The sequence below is a fragment of the Heterodontus francisci genome, chromosome 9 (assembly GCF_036365525.1).
Source record: "Heterodontus francisci isolate sHetFra1 chromosome 9, sHetFra1.hap1, whole genome shotgun sequence".
In the NCBI taxonomy this organism is placed as follows: domain Eukaryota; kingdom Metazoa; phylum Chordata; class Chondrichthyes; order Heterodontiformes; family Heterodontidae; genus Heterodontus; species Heterodontus francisci.
The window spans coordinates 113,463,320-113,483,577 of NC_090379.1; the positions used below are offsets into that span (position 1 = coordinate 113,463,320).

Below are 20,258 nucleotides of genomic sequence, written 5' to 3' on the forward strand. Positions count from 1 at the left end.
GGGTGCAGTGTGTGTGTGAGGATGGGGAGTTTGATGGGGTACAGTGTGTGTGGGAGAGTGTGGGGAGTTGGATGGGGTACAGTGTGTGTGAGAGGGTGGGGAGTTGGATGGGGTACAGTGTGTGTGGGAGAGTGTGGGGAGTTGGATGGGGTACAGTGTGTGTGGGAGAGTGTGGGGAGTTGGATGGGGTACAGTGTTTGTGAGAGGATTGGGAGTTGGATGGGGCACAGTGTGTGTGTGAGGGTGAGGAGTTGGATGGGGTACAGTGTGTGCGTGAGAGGGTGGGGAGTTGGATGGGGTACAGTGTTTGTGTGTGAGAGGGTGGGGTGTTGGATGGGGTACAGTGTGTGTGAGAGGGTGGGGAGGTGGATGGGGTACAGTGTGTGTGTGTGAGAGGGTGGGGAGGTGGATTTTGTATAGTGTGTGTGAGAGGGTGGGGAGGTGGATGGGGGACAGTGTTTGTGTGTGAGAGGGTGGGGAGGTGGATGGGGTACAGTGTGTGTGTGTGAGAGGGTGGGGAGGTGGATGGGGTACAGTGTGTGTGAGAGGGTGGGGAGGTGGATGGGGTACAGTGTGTGTGTGTGAGAGGGTGGGGAGGTGGATGGGGGACAGTGTTTTTGTGTGAGATGGTGGGGAGGTGGATGGGGTACAGTGTGTGTGTGTGAGAGGGTGGGGAGGTGGATGGGGAACAGTGTGTGTGAGAGGGTGGGGAGGTGGATGGGGTACAGTGTGTGTGTGTGAGAGGGTGGGGTGGTGGATTTTGTATAGTGTACACTAGGCAGGGTTTCGCTGCCATGTTTACCATTTTTTCTTGTGCCCTTTGCTAAGAAGGCAATTTTTCTTGCGTAGCTCTGAGAAGGTGCTGTAATATTTCTGTATCAGATCATCTTTCTTCTTCTGACTTTTCCTTTCCAGTTCTTTCAGCTCCTTCTCCTGTTTCCTCTGCACTTTGACAAATGCCTTATGGGTCTTCAGCTCATCTATAGTCAGAGGCTCCATCGCTGAAAGAAAAATATCATTTCAATATATCTCAGAAACCAGAATCTTCCATCACCTTCTGATGCAAATAGTCTGTACATATGGGTGGGGCGGGGGAATTGGTTAGGTGTCGTGTGTGTGTAAAGGTTGCGAGTTGGGAATGGGGCACAGTGTGTGTGAGAGGTTGGGGAGTTGGATGAGGTACAGTGTGTGTGTGTGAACAGGGTGGTGGATGGTGAACAGTGTGTGTGTGTGAACAGGGTGGTGGATGGTGTACAGTGTGTGTGTGTGATCAGGGAGGTGGATGGTGTACAGTGTGTGTGTGAACAGGGTGGTGGTTGGTGTACAGTGTGTGTGTGTGTGAACAGGGAGGTGGATGGTGTATAGTGTGTGTTTGTGAACAGGGAGGCGGATGGTGTTCTGTGTGTGTTTCTGAACAGGCAGGTGGACGGTGTACAGTGTGTGTGTGAACAGGGTGGTGGATGGTGAACAGTGTGTGTGCGTGGGAACACGGAGGTGGATGGTGTCCTGTGTGTGTGTGTCAACAGGGAGGTGGATGGTGCACAGTGTGTGTGTGTGTGAACAGGGAGGTGGATGGTGTACAGTGTGTGTGTGAACAGGGTGGTGGATGGTGTACAGTGTGTGTGTGTGAACAGGGAGGTGGATGGTGTACAGTGTGTGTGTGTGAACAGGGAGGTGGATGGTGTACAGTGTGTGTGTGTGAACAGGGAGGTGGATGGTGTACAGTGTGTGTGTGTGAACAGGGAGGTGGATGGTGTACAGTGTGTGTGTGTGAACAGGGAGGTGGATGGTGTACAGTGTGTGTGTGAACAGGGAGGTGGATGGTGTACAGTGTGTGTGTGTGAACAGGGTGGTGGATGGTGAACAGTGTGTGTGTGTCAACAGGGAGGTGGATGGTGTACAGTGTGTGTGTGCGAACAGGGAGATGGATGGTGTACAGTGTGTGTGTGTGAACAGGGTGGTGGATGGTGTACAGTGTGTGTGTGTGAACAGGGAGGTGGATGGTGTACAGCGTGTGTGTGTGTGAACAGCGTGGTGGATGGTGTACAGTGTGTGTGTGTCAACAGGGAGGTGGATGGTGTACAGTGTGTGTGTGAACAGGGAGGTGGATGGTGGACAGTGTGTGTGTGTCAACAGGGAGGTGGATGGCGTACAGTGTGTGTGTGAACAGGGAGGTGGATGGTGTACAGTGTGTGTGTGTGAACAGGGTGGTGGATGGTGAACAGTGTGTGTGTGTCAACAGGGAGGTGGATGGTGTACAGTGTGTGTGTGTGAACAGGGTGGTGTTTGGTGTACAGTGTGTGTGTGTGAACAGGGAGGTGGATGGTGAACAGTGCGTGTGTGTGAACAGGGTGGTGGATGGTGAGCAGTGTGTGCGTGTGAACAGGGTGGTGGATGGTGAACAGTGTGTGTGTGTGTACAGGGAGTTGGATGGTGTACAGTGTGTGTGTGTGAACAGGGAGGTGGATGGTGCACAGTGTGTGTGTGTGAACAGGGAGGTGGATGGTGTACAGTGTGTGTGTGAACTGGGAGGTGGATGGTGGACAGTTTGTGTGTGAACAGGGTGGTGGATGGTGTGCAGTGTGTGTGTGAACTGGGAGGTGGATGGTGTACAGTTTGTGTGTGAACAGGGTGGTGGATGGTGTGCAGTGTGTGTGTGAACAGGGAGGAGGATGGTGTACAGTGTGTGTGTGAACAGGGAGGTGGATGGTGAACAGTGTGTGTGTGTGAACAGGGAGGTGGATGGTGTACAGTGTGTGTGTGTGAACAGGGAGGTGGATGGTGTACAGTGTGTGTGAACAGGGAGGTGGATGGTGTACAGTCTGTGTGTGTGAACAGGGAGGTGGATGGTGTACAGTCTGTGTGTGTGAACAGGGAGGTGGATGGGGTACAGTGTGTGTGTGAACAGGGAGGTGGATGGTGTGCAGTGTGTGTGTGAACAGGGATGTGGATGGTGCACAGTGTGTGTGTGAACAGGGAGGTGGATGGTGAACAGTGTGTGTGTGAACAGGGAGGTGGATGGTGTACAGTGTGTGTGTGAACAGGGTGGTGGATGGTGCACAGTATGTGTGTGAACAGGGAGGTGGATGGGGTACAGTGTGTGTGTGAACAGGGAGGTGGATGGTGTACAGTATGTGTGTGTGAACAGGGAGGTGGATGATGTACAGTGTGTGTGTGAACAGGGAGGTGGATGGTGAACAGTGTGTGTGTGAACAGGGAGGTGGATGGTGTACAGTGTCTGTGTGAACAGGGAGGTGGATGGTGTACAGTGTGTGTGTGTGTTCAGGGAGGTGGATGGTGTACAGTGTGTGTGTGTGAACAGGGTGGTGGATGGTGTACAGTGTGTGTGTGTGAACAGGGAGGTGGATGGTGTTCAGTGTGTGTGTGTGTGAATAGGGAGGTGGATGGTGTACAGTGTGTGTGTGTGAACAGGGAGTTGGATGGTGTGCAGTCTGTGTGTGTGAACAGGGAGGTGGATGGTGTACAGTGTGTGTGTGAACAGGGAGGTGGATGGTGTGCAGTGTGTGTGTGTGAACAGGGAGTTGGATGGTGTGAAGTCTGTGTGTGTGAACAGGGAGGTGGATGGTGTACAGTGTGTGTGTGAACAGGGAGATGGATGGTGTGCAGTCTGTGTGTGTGATCAGGGAGGTGGATGGTGTACAGTGTGTGTGTGTGAACAGGGAGATGGATGGTGAACAGTGTGTGTGTGTGAACAGGGAGGTGGATGGTGAACAGTGTGTGTGTGTGAACAGGGAGGTGGATGGTGTGCAGTGTGTGTGTGTGAACAGGGAGGTGGATGGTGTACAGTGTGTGTGTGAACAGGGAGGTGGATTGTGTGCAGTCTGTGTGTGTGAACAGGGAGGTGGATGGTGTACAGTGTGTGTGTGTGAACAGGGAGGTGGATGGTGAACAGTGTGTGTGTGTGAACAGGGAGGTGGATGGTGTGCAGTCTGTGTGTGTGAACAGGGAGGTGGATGGTATACAGTGTGTGTGTGAACAGGGAGGTGGATGGTGTGCAGTCTGTGTGTGTGAACAGGGAGGTGGATGGTGAACAGTGTGTGTGTGAACAGGGAGGTGGATGGTGAACAGTGTGTGTGTGAACAGGGAGGTGGATGGTGTGCAGTGTGTGTGTGTGAACAGGGAGGTGGACGGTGTACAGTATGTGTGTGTGAACAGGGAGGTGGATGGTGTACAGTGTGTGTGTGAACAGGGTGGTGGATGGTGCACAGTATGTGTGTGAACAGGGAGGTAAATGGTGAACAGTGTGTGTGTGTGAACAGGGAGGTGGATGGTGCACAGAATGTGTGTGAACAGGGAGGTAAATGGTGAACAGTTTGTGTGTGTGAACAGGGAGGTGGATGGTGTACAGTATGTGTGTGTGAACAGGGAGGTGGATGGTGTACAGTGTGTGTGTGAACAGGGAGGTGGATGGTGTACAGTGTGTGTGTGAACAGGGAGGTGGATGGTGGACAGTGTGTGTGTGTGAACAGGGAGGTGGATGGTGTACAGTGTGTGTGTGAACAGGGAGGTGGATGGTGTACAGTGTGTGTGTGTGTTCAGGGAGGTGGATGGTGTACAGTGTGTGTGTGTGAACAGGGAGGTGGATGGTGCACAGTGTGTGTGTGTGAACAGGGAGGTGAATGGTGTACAGTGTGTGTGTGAACAGGGAGGTGGATGGTGTTCAGTGTGTGTGTGTGTGAACAGGGAGGTGGATGGTGTACAGTGTGTGTATGTGAACAGGGAGTTGGATGGTGTGCAGTCTGTGTGTGTGAACAGGGAGGTGGATGGTGTACAGTGTGTGTGTGAACAGGGAGGTGGATGGTGTGCAGTGTGTGTGTGTGAACAGGGAGGTGGATGGTGTACAGTGTGTGTGTGTGAACAGGGAGTTGGATGGTGTGCAGTCTGTGCGTGTGAACAGGGAGGTGGATGGTGTACAGTGTGTGTGTGAACAGGGAGGTGGATGGTGTGCTGTCTGTGTGTGTGAACAGGGAGGTGGATGGTGTACAGTGAGTGTGTGTGTGAACAGGGAGGTGGATGGTGTACAGTGTGTGTGTGTGAACAGGGAGGTGGATGGTGAACAGTGTGTGTGTGAACAGGGAGGTGGATGGTGTGCAGTGTGTGTGTGTGAACAGGGAGGTGGATGGTGTACAGTGTGTGTGTGAACAGGGAGGTGGATGGTGTACAGTGTGTGTGTGAACAGGGAGGTGGATGGTGAACAGTGTGTGTGTGTGAACAGGGAGGTGGATGGTGAACAGTGTGTGTGTGAACAGGGAGGTGGATGGTGTGCAGTGAGTGTGGGTGAACAGGGAGGTGGATGGTGTGCAGTGAGTGTGGGTGAACAGGGAGGTGGATGGTGTACAGTGTGTGTGTGGGTGAACAGGGAGGTGGATGGTGTACAGTGTGTGTGTGGGTGAACACGGAGGTGGATGGTGTGCAGTGAGTGTGGGTGAACAGGGAGGTGGATGGTGTACAGTGTGTGTGTGGGTGAACAGGGAGGTGGATGGTGTTCAGTGTGTGTGTGTGAACAGGGAGGTGGATGGTGTTCAGTGTGTGTGTGTGAACAGGGAGGTGGATGGTGTTCAGTGTGTGTGGGTGAACAGGGAGGTGGATGGTGTACAGTCTGTGTGTGTGAACAGGGAGGTGGATGGTGTTCAGTGTGTGTGTGTGAACAGGGAGGTGGATGGTGTTCAGTGTGTGTGGGTGAACAGGGAGGTGGATGGTGTACAGTGTGTGTGTGTGAACAGGGAGGTGGATGGTGTGCAGTGTGTGTGTGTGAACAGGGAGGTGGATGGTGTACAGTGTGTGTGTGAACAGGGAGGTGGATGGTGTACAGAGTGTGTGTGTGAACAGGGAGGTGGATGGTGTACAGTGTATGTGTGTGAACAGGGAGGTGGATGGTGAACAGTGTGTGTGTGTGAACAGGGAGGTGGATGGTGTGCAGTGTGTGTGTGTGAACAGGGAGGTGGATGGTGTGCAGTCTGTGTGTGTGAACAGGGAGGTGGATGGTGTACAGTGTGTGTGTGAACAGGGAGGTGGATGGTGTGCAGTCTGTGTGTGTGAACAGGGAGGTGGATGGTGTACAGTGTGTGTGTGTGAACAGGGAGGTGGATGGTGAACAGTGTGTGTGTGTGAACAGGGAGGTGGATGGTGTTCAGTGTGTGTGTGTGTGAACAGGGAGGTGGATGGTGTACAGTGTGTGTGTGTGTGAACAGGGAGTTGGATGGTGTGCAGTCTGTGTGTGTGAACAGGGAGGTGGATGGTGTACAGTGTGTGTGTGAACAGGGAGGTGGATGGTGTGCAGTGTGTGTGTGTGAACAGGGAGGTGGATGGTGTACAGGTAGTGTGTGTGAACAGGGAGTTGGATGGTGTGAAGTCTGTGTGTGTGAACAGGGAGGTGGATGGTGTACAGTGTGTGTGTGAACAGGGAGATGGATGGTGTGCAGTCTGTGTGTGTGATCAGGGAGGTGGATGGTGTACAGTGTGTGTGTGTGAACAGGGAGGTGGATGGTGAACAGTGTGTGTGTGTGAACAGGGAGGTGGATGGTGAACAGTGTGTGTGTGTGAACAGGGAGGTGGATGGTGTGCAGTGTGTGTGTGTGAACAGGGAGGTGGATGGTGTACAGTGTGTGTGTGAACAGGGAGGTGGATGGTGTGCAGTCTGTGTGTGCGAACAGGGAGGTGGATGGTGTACAGTGTGTGTGTGTGAACAGGGAGGTGGATGGTGAACAGTGTGTGTGTGTGAACAGGGAGGTGGATGGTGTGCAGTCTGTGTGTGTGAACAGGGAGGTGGATGGTGTACAGTGTGTGTGTGAACAGGGAGGTGGATGGTGTGCAGTCTGTGTGTGTGAACAGGGAGGTGGATGGTGAACAGTATGTGTGTGAACAGGGAGGTAAATGGTGAACAGTGTGTGTGTGTGAACAGGGAGGTGGATGGTGCACAGAATGTGTGTGAACAGGGAGGTAAACGGTGAACAGTTTGTGTGTGTGAACAGGGAGGTGGATGGTGTACAGTATGTGTTTGTGAACAGGGAGGTGGATGGTGTACAGTCTGTGTGTGTGAACAGGGAGGTGGATGGTGTACAGTGTGTGTGTGAACAGGGAGGTGGATGGTGTACAGTGTGTGTGTGTCAACAGGGAGGTGGATGGTGTACAGTGTGTGTGTGAACAGGGAGGTGGATGGTGTACAGTGTGTGTGTGTGTTCAGGGAGGTGGATGGTGTACAGTGTGTGTGTGTGAACAGGGAGGTGGATGGTGCACAGTGTGTGTGTGTGAACAGGGAGGTGAATGGTGTACAGTGTGTGTGTGAACAGGGAGGTGGATGGTGTTCAGTGTGTGTGTGTGAACAGGGAGGTGGATGGTGTACAGTGTGTGTATGTGAACAGGGAGTTGGATGGTGTGCGGTCTGTGTGTGTGAACAGGGAGGTGGATGGTGTACAGTGTGTGTGTGAACAGGGAGGTGGATGGTGTGCAGTGTGTGTGTGTGAACAGGGAGGTGGATGGTGTACAGTGTGTGTGTGTGAACAGGGAGTTGGATGGTGTGCAGTCTGTGTGTGTGAACAGGGAGGTGGATGGTGTACAGTGTGTGTGTGAACAGGGAGGTGGATGGTGTGCAGTCTGTGTGTGTGAACAGGGAGGTGGATGGTGTACAGTGTGTGTGTGTGAACAGTGGGGTGGATGGAGAACAGTGTGTGTGTGTGAACAGGGAGGTGGATGGTGTGCAGTGTGTGTGTGTGAACAGGGAGGTGGATGGAGTGCAGTCTGTGTGTGTGAACAGGGAGGTGGATGGTGTACAGTGTGTGTGTGAACAGGGAGGTGGATGGTGTGCAGTCTGTGTGTGTGAACAGGGAGGTGGATGGTGTACAGTGAGTGTGTGTGTGAACAGGGAGGTGGATGGTGTACAGTGTGTGTGTGTGAACAGGGAGGTGGATGGTGAACAGTGTGTGTGTGAACAGGGAGGTGGATGGTGTGCAGTGTGTGTGTGTGAACAGGGAGGTGGATGGTGTACAGTGTGTGTGTGAACAGGGAGGTGGATGGTGTACAGTGTGTGTGTGAACAGGGAGGTGGATGGTGAACAGTGTGTGTGTGTGAACAGGGAGGTGGACGGTGTGCAGTGTGTGTGTGTGAACAGGGAGGTGGATGGTGTACAGTGTGTGTGTGAACAGGGAGGTGGATGGTGTACAGTGTGTGTGTGAACAGGGTGGTGGATGGTGAACAGTGTGTGTGTGTGTACATTGAGTTGGATGGTGTACAGTGTGTGTGTGTGAACAGGGAGGTGGATGGTGCACAGTGTGTGTGTGTGAACAGGGAGGTGGATGGTGTACAGTGTGTGTGTGAACTGGGAGGTGGATGGTGTACAGTTTGTGTGTGAACAGGGTGGTGGATGGTGTGCAGTGTGTGTGTGAACTGGGAGTGGATGGTGTACAGTTTGTGTGTGAACAGGGTGGTGGATGGTGTGCAGTGTGTGTGTGAACAGGGAGGAGGATGGTGTACAGTGTGTGTGTGAACAGGGAGGTGGATGGTGAACAGTGTGTGTGTGTGAACAGGGAGGTGGATGGTGTACAGTGTGTGTGTGTGAACAGGGAGGTGGATGGTGTACAGTGTGTGTGAACAGGGAGGTGGATGGTGTACAGTCTGTGTGTGTGAACAGGGAGGTGGATGGTGTACAGTCTGTGTGTGTGAACAGGGAGGTGGATGGGGTACAGTGTGTGTGTGAACAGGGAGGTGGATGGTGTGCAGTGTGTGTGTGAACAGGGATGTGGATGGTGCACAGTGTGTGTGTGAACAGGGAGGTGGATGGTGAACAGTGTGTGTGTGAACAGGGAGGTGGATGGTGTACAGTGTGTGTGTGAACAGGGTGGTGGATGGTGCACAGTATGTGTGTGAACAGGGAGGTGGATGGGGTACAGTGTGTGTGTGAACAGGGAGGTGGATGGTGTACAGTATGTGTGTGTGAACAGGGAGGTGGATGATGTACAGTGTGTGTGTGAACAGGGAGGTGGATGGTGAACAGTGTGTGTGTGAACAGGGAGGTGGATGGTGTACAGTGTCTGTGTGAACAGGGAGGTGGATGGTGTACAGTGTGTGTGTGTGTGTTCAGGGAGGTGGATGGTGTACAGTGTGTGTGTGTGAACAGGGTGGTGGATGGTGTACAGTGTGTGTGTGTGAACAGGGAGTTGGATGGTGTGCAGTCTGTGTGTGTGAACAGGGAGGTGGATGGTGTACAGTGTGTGTGTGAACAGGGAGGTGGATGGTGTGCAGTGTGTGTGTGTGAACAGGGAGTTGGATGGTGTGAAGTCTGTGTGTGTGAACAGGGAGGTGGATGGTGTACAGTGTGTGTGTGAACAGGGAGATGGATGGTGTGCAGTCTGTGTGTGTGATCAGGGAGGTGGATGGTGTACAGTGTGTGTGTGTGAACAGGGAGGTGGATGGTGAACAGTGTGTGTGTGTGAACAGGGAGGTGGATGGTGAACAGTGTGTGTGTGTGAACAGGGAGGTGGATGGTGTGCAGTGTGTGTGTGTGAACAGGGAGGTGGATGGTGTACAGTGTGTGTGTGAACAGGGAGGTGGATTGTGTGCAGTCTGTGTGTGTGAACAGGGAGGTGGATGGTGTACAGTGTGTGTGTGTGAACAGGGAGGTGGATGGTGAACAGTGTGTGTGTGTGAACAGGGAGGTGGATGGTGTGCAGTCTGTGTGTGTGAACAGGGAGGTGGATGGTATACAGTGTGTGTGTGAACAGGGAGGTGGATGGTGTGCAGTCTGTGTGTGTGAACAGGGAGGTGGATGGTGAACAGTGTGTGTGTGAACAGGGAGGTGGATGGTGAACAGTGTGTGTGTGAACAGGGAGGTGGATGGTGTGCAGTGTGTGTGTGTGAACAGGGAGGTGGACGGTGTACAGTATGTGTGTGTGAACAGGGAGGTGGATGGTGTACAGTGTGTGTGTGAACAGGGTGGTGGATGGTGCACAGTATGTGTGTGAACAGGGAGGTAAATGGTGAACAGTGTGTGTGTGTGAACAGGGAGGTGGATGGTGCACAGAATGTGTGTGAACAGGGAGGTAAATGGTGAACAGTTTGTGTGTGTGAACAGGGAGGTGGATGGTGTACAGTATGTGTGTGTGAACAGGGAGGTGGATGGTGTACAGTGTGTGTGTGAACAGGGAGGTGGATGGTGTACAGTGTGTGTGTGAACAGGGAGGTGGATGGTGGACAGTGTGTGTGTGTGAACAGGGAGGTGGATGGAGAACAGTGTGTGTGTGTGAACAGGGAGGTGGATGGTGTGCAGTGTGTGTGTGTGAACAGGGAGGTGGATGGAGTGCAGTCTGTGTGTGTGAACAGGGAGGTGGATGGTGTACAGTGTGTGTGTGAACAGGGAGGTGGATGGTGTGCAGTCTGTGTGTGTGAACAGGGAGGTGGATGGTGTACAGTGAGTGTGTGTGTGAACAGGGAGGTGGATGGTGTACAGTGTGTGTGTGTGAACAGGGAGGTGGATGGTGAACAGTGTGTGTGTGAACAGGGAGGTGGATGGTGTGCAGTGTGTGTGTGTGAACAGGGAGGTGGATGGTGTACAGTGTGTGTGTGAACAGGGAGGTGGATGGTGTACAGTGTGTGTGTGAACAGGGAGGTGGATGGTGAACAGTGTGTGTGTGTGAACAGGGAGGTGGATGGTGTGCAGTGTGTGTGTGTGAACAGGGAGGTGGATGGTGTACAGTGTGTGTGTGAACAGGGAGGTGGATGGTGTACAGTGTGTGTGTGAACAGGGTGGTGGATGGTGAACAGTGTGTGTGTGTGTACATTGAGTTGGATGGTGTACAGTGTGTGTGTGTGAACAGGGAGGTGGATGGTGCACAGTGTGTGTGTGTGAACAGGGAGGTGGATGGTGTACAGTGTGTGTGTGAACTGGGAGGTGGATGGTGTACAGTTTGTGTGTGAACAGGGTGGTGGATGGTGTGCAGTGTGTGTGTGAACTGGGAGTGGATGGTGTACAGTTTGTGTGTGAACAGGGTGGTGGATGGTGTGCAGTGTGTGTGTGAACAGGGAGGAGGATGGTGTACAGTGTGTGTGTGAACAGGGAGGTGGATGGTGAACAGTGTGTGTGTGTGAACAGGGAGGTGGATGGTGTACAGTGTGTGTGTGTGAACAGGGAGGTGGATGGTGTACAGTGTGTGTGAACAGGGAGGTGGATGGTGTACAGTCTGTGTGTGTGAACAGGGAGGTGGATGGTGTACAGTCTGTGTGTGTGAACAGGGAGGTGGATGGGGTACAGTGTGTGTGTGAACAGGGAGGTGGATGGTGTGCAGTGTGTGTGTGAACAGGGATGTGGATGGTGCACAGTGTGTGTGTGAACAGGGAGGTGGATGGTGAACAGTGTGTGTGTGAACAGGGAGGTGGATGGTGTACAGTGTGTGTGTGAACAGGGTGGTGGATGGTGCACAGTATGTGTGTGAACAGGGAGGTGGATGGGGTACAGTGTGTGTGTGAACAGGGAGGTGGATGGTGTACAGTATGTGTGTGTGAACAGGGAGGTGGATGATGTACAGTGTGTTTGTGAACAGGGAGGTGGATGGTGAACAGTGTGTGTGTGAACAGGGAGGTGGATGGTGTACAGTGTCTGTGTGAACAGGGAGGTGGATGGTGTACAGTGTGTGTGTGTGTGTTCAGGGAGGTGGATGGTGTACAGTGTGTGTGTGTGAACAGGGTGGTGGATGGTGTACAGTGTGTGTGTGTGAACAGGGAGTTGGATGGTGTGCAGTCTGTGTGTGTGAACAGGGAGGTGGATGGTGTACAGTGTGTGTGTGAACAGGGAGGTGGATGGTGTGCAGTGTGTGTGTGTGAACAGGGAGTTGGATGGTGTGAAGTCTGTGTGTGTGAACAGGGAGGTGGATGGTGTACAGTGTGTGTGTGAACAGGGAGATGGATGGTGTGCAGTCTGTGTGTGTGATCAGGGAGGTGGATGGTGTACAGTGTGTGTGTGTGAACAGGGAGGTGGATGGTGAACAGTGTGTGTGTGTGAACAGGGAGGTGGATGGTGAACAGTGTGTGTGTGTGAACAGGGAGGTGGATGGTGTGCAGTGTGTGTGTGTGAACAGGGAGGTGGATGGTGTACAGTGTGTGTGTGAACAGGGAGGTGGATTGTGTGCAGTCTGTGTGTGTGAACAGGGAGGTGGATGGTGTACAGTGTGTGTGTGTGAACAGGGAGGTGGATGGTGAACAGTGTGTGTGTGTGAACAGGGAGGTGGATGGTGTGCAGTCTGTGTGTGTGAACAGGGAGGTGGATGGTATACAGTGTGTGTGTGAACAGGGAGGTGGATGGTGTGCAGTCTGTGTGTGTGAACAGGGAGGTGGATGGTGAACAGTGTGTGTGTGAACAGGGAGGTGGATGGTGAACAGTGTGTGTGTGAACAGGGAGGTGGATGGTGTGCAGTGTGTGTGTGTGAACAGGGAGGTGGACGGTGTACAGTATGTGTGTGTGAACAGGGAGGTGGATGGTGTACAGTGTGTGTGTGAACAGGGTGGTGGATGGTGCACAGTATGTGTGTGAACAGGGAGGTAAATGGTGAACAGTGTGTGTGTGTGAACAGGGAGGTGGATGGTGCACAGAATGTGTGTGAACAGGGAGGTAAATGGTGAACAGTTTGTGTGTGTGAACAGGGAGGTGGATGGTGTACAGTATGCGTGTGTGAACAGGGAGGTGGATGGTGTACAGTGTGTGTGTGAACAGGGAGGTGGATGGTGTACAGTGTGTGTGTGAACAGGGAGGTGGATGGTGGACAGTGTGTGTGTGTGAACAGGGAGGTGGATGGTGTACAGTGTGTGTGTGAACAGGGAGGTGGATGGTGTACAGTGTGTGTGTGTGTTCAGGGAGGTGGATGGTGTACAGTGTGTGTGTGTGAACAGGGAGGTGGATGGTGCACAGTGTGTGTGTGTGAACAGGGAGGTGAATGGTGTACAGTGTGTGTGTGAACAGGGAGGTGGATGGTGTTCAGTGTGTGTGTGTGTGAACAGGGAGGTGGATGGTGTACAGTGTGTGTATGTGAACAGGGAGTTGGATGGTGTGCAGTCTGTGTGTGTGAACAGGGAGGTGGATGGTGTACAGTGTGTGTGTGAACAGGGAGGTGGATGGTGTGCAGTGTGTGTGTGTGAACAGGGAGGTGGATGGTGTACAGTGTGTGTGTGTGAACAGGGAGTTGGATGGTGTGCAGTCTGTGTGTGTGAACAGGGAGGTGGATGGTGTACAGTGTGTGTGTGAACAGGGAGGTGGATGGTGTGCAGTCTGTGTGTGTGAACAGGGAGGTGGATGGTGTACAGTGAGTGTGTGTGTGAACAGGGAGGTGGATGGTGTACAGTGTGTGTGTGTGAACAGGGAGGTGGATGGTGAACAGTGTGTGTGTGAACAGGGAGGTGGATGGTGTGCAGTGTGTGTGTGTGAACAGGGAGGTGGATGGTGTACAGTGTGTGTGTGAACAGGGAGGTGGATGGTGTACAGTGTGTGTGTGAACAGGGAGGTGGATGGTGAACAGTGTGTGTGTGTGAACAGGGAGGTGGATGGTGAACAGTGTGTGTGTGAACAGGGAGGTGGATGGTGTGCAGTGAGTGTGGGTGAACAGGGAGGTGGATGGTGTGCAGTGAGTGTGGGTGAACAGGGAGGTGGATGGTGTACAGTGTGTGTGTGGGTGAACAGGGAGGTGGATGGTGTACAGTGTGTGTGTGGGTGAACACGGAGGTGGATGGTGTGCAGTGAGTGTGGGTGAACAGGGAGGTGGATGGTGTACAGTGTGTGTGTGGGTGAACAGGGAGGTGGATGGTGTTCAGTGTGTGTGTGTGAACAGGGAGGTGGATGGTGTTCACTGTGTGTGTGTGAACAGGGAGGTGGATGGTGTTCAGTGTGTGTGGGTGAACAGGGAGGTGGATGGTGTACAGTCTGTGTGTGTGAACAGGGAGGTGGATGGTGTTCAGTGTGTGTGTGTGAACAGGGAGGTGGATGGTGTTCAGTGTGTGTGGGTGAACAGGGAGGTGGATGGTGTACAGTGTGTGTGTGTGAACAGGGAGGTGGATGGTGTGCAGTGTGTGTGTGTGAACAGGGAGGTGGATGGTGTACAGTGTGTGTGTGAACAGGGAGGTGGATGGTGTACAGTGTGTGTGTGTGAACAGGGAGGTGGATGGTGTACAGTGTATGTGTGTGAACAGGGAGGTGGATGGTGAACAGTGTGTGTGTGTGAACAGGGAGGTGGATGGTGTGCAGTGTGTGTGTGTGAACAGGGAGGTGGATGGTGTGCAGTCTGTGTGTGTGAACAGGGAGGTGGATGGTGTACAGTGTGTGTGTGAACAGGGAGGTGGATGGTGTGCAGTCTGTGTGTGTGAACAGGGAGCTGGATGGTGTACAGTGTGTGTGTGTGAACAGGGAGGTGGATGGTGTGCAGTGTGTGTGTGTGAACAGGGAGGTGGATGGTGTTCAGTGTGTGTGTGTGTGAACAGGGAGGTGGATGGTGTACAGTGTGTGTGTGTGAACAGGGAGTTGGATGGTGTGCAGTCTGTGTGTGTGAACAGGGAGGTGGATGGTGTACAGTGTGTGTGTGAACAGGGAGGTGGATGGTGTGCAGTGTGTGTGTGTGAACAGGGAGGTGGATGGTGTACAGGTAGTGTGTGTGAACAGGGAGTTGGATGGTGTGAAGTCTGTGTGTGTGAACAGGGAGGTGGATGGTGTACAGTGTGTGTGTGAACAGGGAGGTGGATGGTGTGCAGTCTGTGTGTGCGAACAGGGAGGTGGATGGTGTACAGTGTGTGTGTGTGAACAGGGAGGTGGATGGTGAACAGTGTGTGTGTGTGAACAGGGAGGTGGATGGTGTGCAGTCTGTGTGTGTGAACAGGGAGGTGGATGGTGTACAGTGTGTGTGTGAACAGGGAGGTGGATGGTGTGCAGTCTGTGTGTGTGAACAGGGAGGTGGATGGTGAACAGTATGTGTGTGAACAGGGAGGTAAATGGTGAACAGTGTGTGTGTGTGAACAGGGAGGTGGATGGTGCACAGAATGTGTGTGAACAGGGAGGTAAACGGTGAACAGTTTGTGTGTGTGAACAGGGAGGTGGATGGTGTACAGTATGTGTTTGTGAACAGGGAGGTGGATGGTGTACAGTGTGTGTGTGTGAACAGGGAGGTGGATGGTGAACAGTGTGTGTGTGAACAGGGAGGTGGATGGTGTGCAGTGTGTGTGTGTGAACAGGGAGGTGGATGGTGTACAGTGTGTGTGTGAACAGGGAGGTGGATGGTGTACAGTGTGTGTGTGAACAGGGAGGTGGATGGTGAACAGTGTGTGTGTGTGAACAGGGAGGTGGATGGTGAACAGTGTGTGTGTGAACAGGGAGGTGGATGGTGTGCAGTGAGTGTGGGTGAACAGGGAGGTGGATGGTGTGCAGTGAGTGTGGGTGAACAGGGAGGTGGATGGTGTACAGTGTGTGTGTGGGTGAACAGGGAGGTGGATGGTGTACAGTGTGTGTGTGGGTGAACACGGAGGTGGATGGTGTGCAGTGAGTGTGGGTGAACAGGGAGGTGGATGGTGTACAGTGTGTGTGTGGGTGAACAGGGAGGTGGATGGTGTTCAGTGTGTGTGTGTGAACAGGGAGGTGGATGGTGTTCAGTGTGTGTGTGTGAACAGGGAGGTGGATGGTGTTCAGTGTGTGTGGGTGAACAGGGAGGTGGATGGTGTACAGTGTGTGTGTGAACAGGGAGGTGGATGGTGTGCAGTGTGTGTGTGTGAACAGGGAGGTGGATGGTGTACAGGTAGTGTGTGTGAACAGGGAGTTGGATGGTGTGAAGTCTGTGTGTGTGAACAGGGAGGTGGATGGTGTACAGTGTGTGTGTGAACAGGGAGGTGGATGGTGTGCAGTCTGTGTGTGCGAACAGGGAGGTGGATGGTGTACAGTGTGTGTGTGTGAACAGGGAGGTGGATGGTGAACAGTGTGTGTGTGTGAACAGGGAGGTGGATGGTGTGCAGTCTGTGTGTGTGAACAGGGAGGTGGATGGTGTACAGTGTGTGTGTGAACAGGGAGGTGGATGGTGTGCAGTCTGTGTGTGTGAACAGGGAGGTGGATGGTGAACAGTATGTGTGTGAACAGGGAGGTAAATGGTGAACAGTGTGTGTGTGTGAACAGGGAGGTGGATGGTGCACAGAATGTGTGTGAACAGGGAGGTAAACGGTGAACAGTTTGTGTGTGTGAACAGGGAGGTGGATGGTGTACAGAATGTGTTTGTGAACAGGGAGGTGGATGGTGTACTGTCTGTGTGTGTGAACAGGGAGGTGGATGGTGTACAGTGTGTGTGTGAACAGGGAGGTGGATGGTGTACAGTGTGTGTGTCAACAGGGAGGTGGATGGTGTACAGTGTGTGTGTGAACAGGGAGGTGGATGGTGTACAGTGTGTGTGTGTGTTCAGGGAGGTGGATGGTGTACAGTGTGTGTGTGTGAACAGGGAGGTGGATGGTGCACAGTGTGTGTGTGTGAACAGGGAGGTGAATGGTGTACAGTGTGTGTGTGAACAGGGAGGTGGATGGTGTTCAGTGTGTGTGTGTGAACAGGGAGGTGGATGGTGTACAGTGTGTGTATGTGAACAGGGAGTTGGATGGTGTGCGGTCTGTGTGTGTGAACAGGGAGGTGGATGGTGTACAGTGTGTGTGTGAACAGGGAGGTGGATGGTGTGCAGTGTGTGTGTGTGAACAGGGAGGTGGATGGTGTACAGTGTGTGTGTGAACAGGGAGGTGGATGGTGTGCAGTCTGTGTGTGTGAACAGGGAGGTGGATGGTGTACAGTGTGTGTGTGTGAACAGTGGGGTGGATTGAGAACAGTGTGTGTGTGTGAACAGGGAGGTGGATGGTGTGCAGTGTGTGTGTGTGAACAGGGAGGTGGATGGTGTGCAGTCTGTGTGTGTGAACAGGGAGGTGGATGGTGTACAGTGTGTGTGTGAACAGGGAGGTGGATGGTGTGCAGTCTGTGTGTGTGAACAGGGAGGTGGATGGTGTACAGTGAGTGTGTGTGTGAACAGGGAGGTGGATGGTGTACAGTGTGTGTGTGTGAACAGGGAGGTGGATGGTGAACAGTGTGTGTGTGAACAGGGAGGTGGATGGTGTGCAGTGTGTGTGTGTGAACAGGGAGGTGGATGGTGTACAGTGTGTGTGTGAACAGGGAGGTGGATGGTGTACAGTGTGTGTGTGAACAGGGAGGTGGATGGTGTACAATGTGTGTGTGTGAACAGGGAGGTGGATGGTGAACAGTGTGTGTGTGAACAGGGAGGTGGATGGTGTGCAGTGAGTGTGGGTGAACAGGGAGGTGGATGGTGTGCAGTGAGTGTGGGTGAACAGGGAGGTGGATGGTGTACAGTCTGTGTGTGGGTGAACAGGGAGGTGGATGGTGTACAGTGTGTGTGTGTGTGAACAGGGAGGTGGATGGTGTACAGTGTGTGTGTGAACAGGGAGGTGGATGGTGTGCAGTCTGTGTGTGTGAACAGGGAGGTGGATGGTGTACAGTGTGTGTGTGTGAACAGGGAGGTGGATGGTGAACAGTGTGTGTGTGTGAACAGGGAGGTGGATGGTGTTCAGTGTGTGTGTGTGTGAACAGGGAGGTGGATGGTGTACAGTGTGTGTGTGTGAACAGGGAGTTGGATGGTGTGCAGTCTGTGTGTGTGAACAGGGAGGTGGATGGTGTACAGTGTGTGTGTGAACAGGGAGGTGGATGGTGTGCAGTGTGTGTGTGTGAACAGGGAGGTGGATGGTGTACAGGTAGTGTGTGTGAACAGGGAGTTGGATGGTGTGAAGTCTGTGTGTGTGAACAGGGAGGTGGATGGTGTACAGTGTGTGTGTGAACAGGGAGGTGGATGGTGTGCAGTCTGTGTGTGCGAACAGGGAGGTGGATGGTGTACAGTGTGTGTGTGTGAACAGGGAGGTGGATGGTGAACAGTGTGTGTGTGTGAACAGGGAGGTGGATGGTGTGCAGTCTGTGTGTGTGAACAGGGAGGTGGATGGTGTACAGTGTGTGTGTGAACAGGGAGGTGGATGGTGTGCAGTCTGTGTGTGTGAACAGGGAGGTGGATGGTGAACAGTATGTGTGTGAACAGGGAGGTAAATGGTGAACAGTGTGTGTGTGTGAACAGGGAGGTGGATGGTGCACAGAATGTGTGTGAACAGGGAGGTAAACGGTGAACAGTTTGTGTGTGTGAACAGGGAGGTGGATGGTGTACAGTATGTGTTTGTGAACAGGGAGGTGGATGGTGTACAGTGTGTGTGTGTGAACAGGGAGGTGGATGGTGAACAGTGTGTGTGTGAACAGGGAGGTGGATGGTGTGCAGTGTGTGTGTGTGAACAGGGAGGTGGATGGTGTACAGTGTGTGTGTGAACAGGGAGGTGGATGGTGTACAGTGTGTGTGTGAACAGGGAGGTGGATGGTGAACAGTGTGTGTGTGTGAACAGGGAGGTGGATGGTGAACAGTGTGTGTGTGAACAGGGAGGTGGATGGTGTGCAGTGAGTGTGGGTGAACAGGGAGGTGGATGGTGTGCAGTGAGTGTGGGTGAACAGGGAGGTGGATGGTGTACAGTGTGTGTGTGGGTGAACAGGGAGGTGGATGGTGTACAGTGTGTGTGTGGGTGAACACGGAGGTGGATGGTGTGCAGTGAGTGTGGGTGAACAGGGAGGTGGATGGTGTACAGTGTGTGTGTGGGTGAACAGGGAGGTGGATGGTGTTCAGTGTGTGTGTGTGAACAGGGAGGTGGATGGTGTTCAGTGTGTGTGTGTGAACAGGGAGGTGGATGGTGTTCAGTGTGTGTGGGTGAACAGGGAGGTGGATGGTGTACAGTCTGTGTGTGTGAACAGGGAGGTGGATGGTGTTCAGTGTGTGTGTGTGAACAGGGAGGTGGATGGTGTTCAGTGTGTGTGGGTGAACAGGGAGGTGGATGGTGTACAGTGTGTGTGTGTGAACAGGGAGGTGGATGGTGTGCAGTGTGTGTGTGTGAACAGGGAGGTGGATGGTGTACAGTGTGTGTGTGAACAGGGAGGTGGATGGTGTACAGTGTGTGTGTGTGAACAGGGAGGTGGATGGTGTACAGTGTATGTGTGTGAACAGGGAGGTGGATGGTGAACAGTGTGTGTGTGTGAACAGGGAGGTGGATGGTGTGCAGTGTGTGTGTGTGAACAGGGAGGTGGATGGTGTGCAGTCTGTGTGTGTGAACAGGGAGGTGGATGGTGTACAGTGTGTGTGTGAACAGGGAGGTGGATGGTGTGCAGTCTGTGTGTGTGAACAGGGAGGTGGATGGTGTACAGTGTGTGTGTGTGAACAGGGAGGTGGATGGTGAACAGTGTGTGTGTGTGAACAGGGAGGTGGATGGTGTTCAGTGTGTGTGTGTGTGAACAGGGAGGTGGATGGTGTACAGTGTGTGTGTGTGAACAGGGAGTTGGATGGTGTGCAGTCTGTGTGTGTGAACAGGGAGGTGGATGGTGTACAGTGTGTGTGTGAACAGGGAGGTGGATGGTGTGCAGTGTGTGTGTGTGAACAGGGAGGTGGATGGTGTACAGGTAGTGTGTGTGAACAGGGAGTTGGATGGTGTGAAGTCTGTGTGTGTGAACAGGGAGGTGGATGGTGTACAGTGTGTGTGTGAACAGGGAGGTGGATGGTGTGCAGTCTGTGTGTGCGAACAGGGAGGTGGATGGTGTACAGTGTGTGTGTGTGAACAGGGAGGTGGATGGTGAACAGTGTGTGTGTGTGAACAGGGAGGTGGATGGTGTGCAGTCTGTGTGTGTGAACAGGGAGGTGGATGGTGTACAGTGTGTGTGTGAACAGGGAGGTGGATGGTGTGCAGTCTGTGTGTGTGAACAGGGAGGTGGATGGTGAACAGTATGTGTGTGAACAGGGAGGTAAATGGTGAACAGTGTGTGTGTGTGAACAGGGAGGTGGATGGTGCACAGAATGTGTGTGAACAGGGAGGTAAACGGTGAACAGTTTGTGTGTGTGAACAGGGAGGTGGATGGTGTACAGAATGTGTTTGTGAACAGGGAGGTGGATGGTGTACTGTCTGTGTGTGTGAACAGGGAGGTGGATGGTGTACAGTGTGTGTGTGAACAGGGAGGTGGATGGTGTACAGTGTGTGTGTCAACAGGGAGGTGGATGGTGTACAGTGTGTGTGTGAACAGGGAGGTGGATGGTGTACAGTGTGTGTGTGTGTTCAGGGAGGTGGATGGTGTACAGTGTGTGTGTGTGAACAGGGAGGTGGATGGTGCACAGTGT

General features: G+C 53.2%; 1 protein-coding gene across 1 annotated transcript in view; it reads right to left on the reverse strand.

Annotated features, from left to right (window-relative positions):
* Window positions 1-20,258, reverse strand: part of LOC137373519 (1-phosphatidylinositol 4,5-bisphosphate phosphodiesterase beta-2-like) — a 463,682-nt gene that overhangs the window by 76,854 nt on the left and 366,570 nt on the right. Inside the window, exon 26 of the mRNA XM_068038391.1 lies at window positions 803-1,001. Within this exon, the coding sequence (XP_067894492.1) occupies window positions 803-1,001 (199 nt within the window). The remainder of the gene's footprint in view (window positions 1-802; window positions 1,002-20,258) is intronic.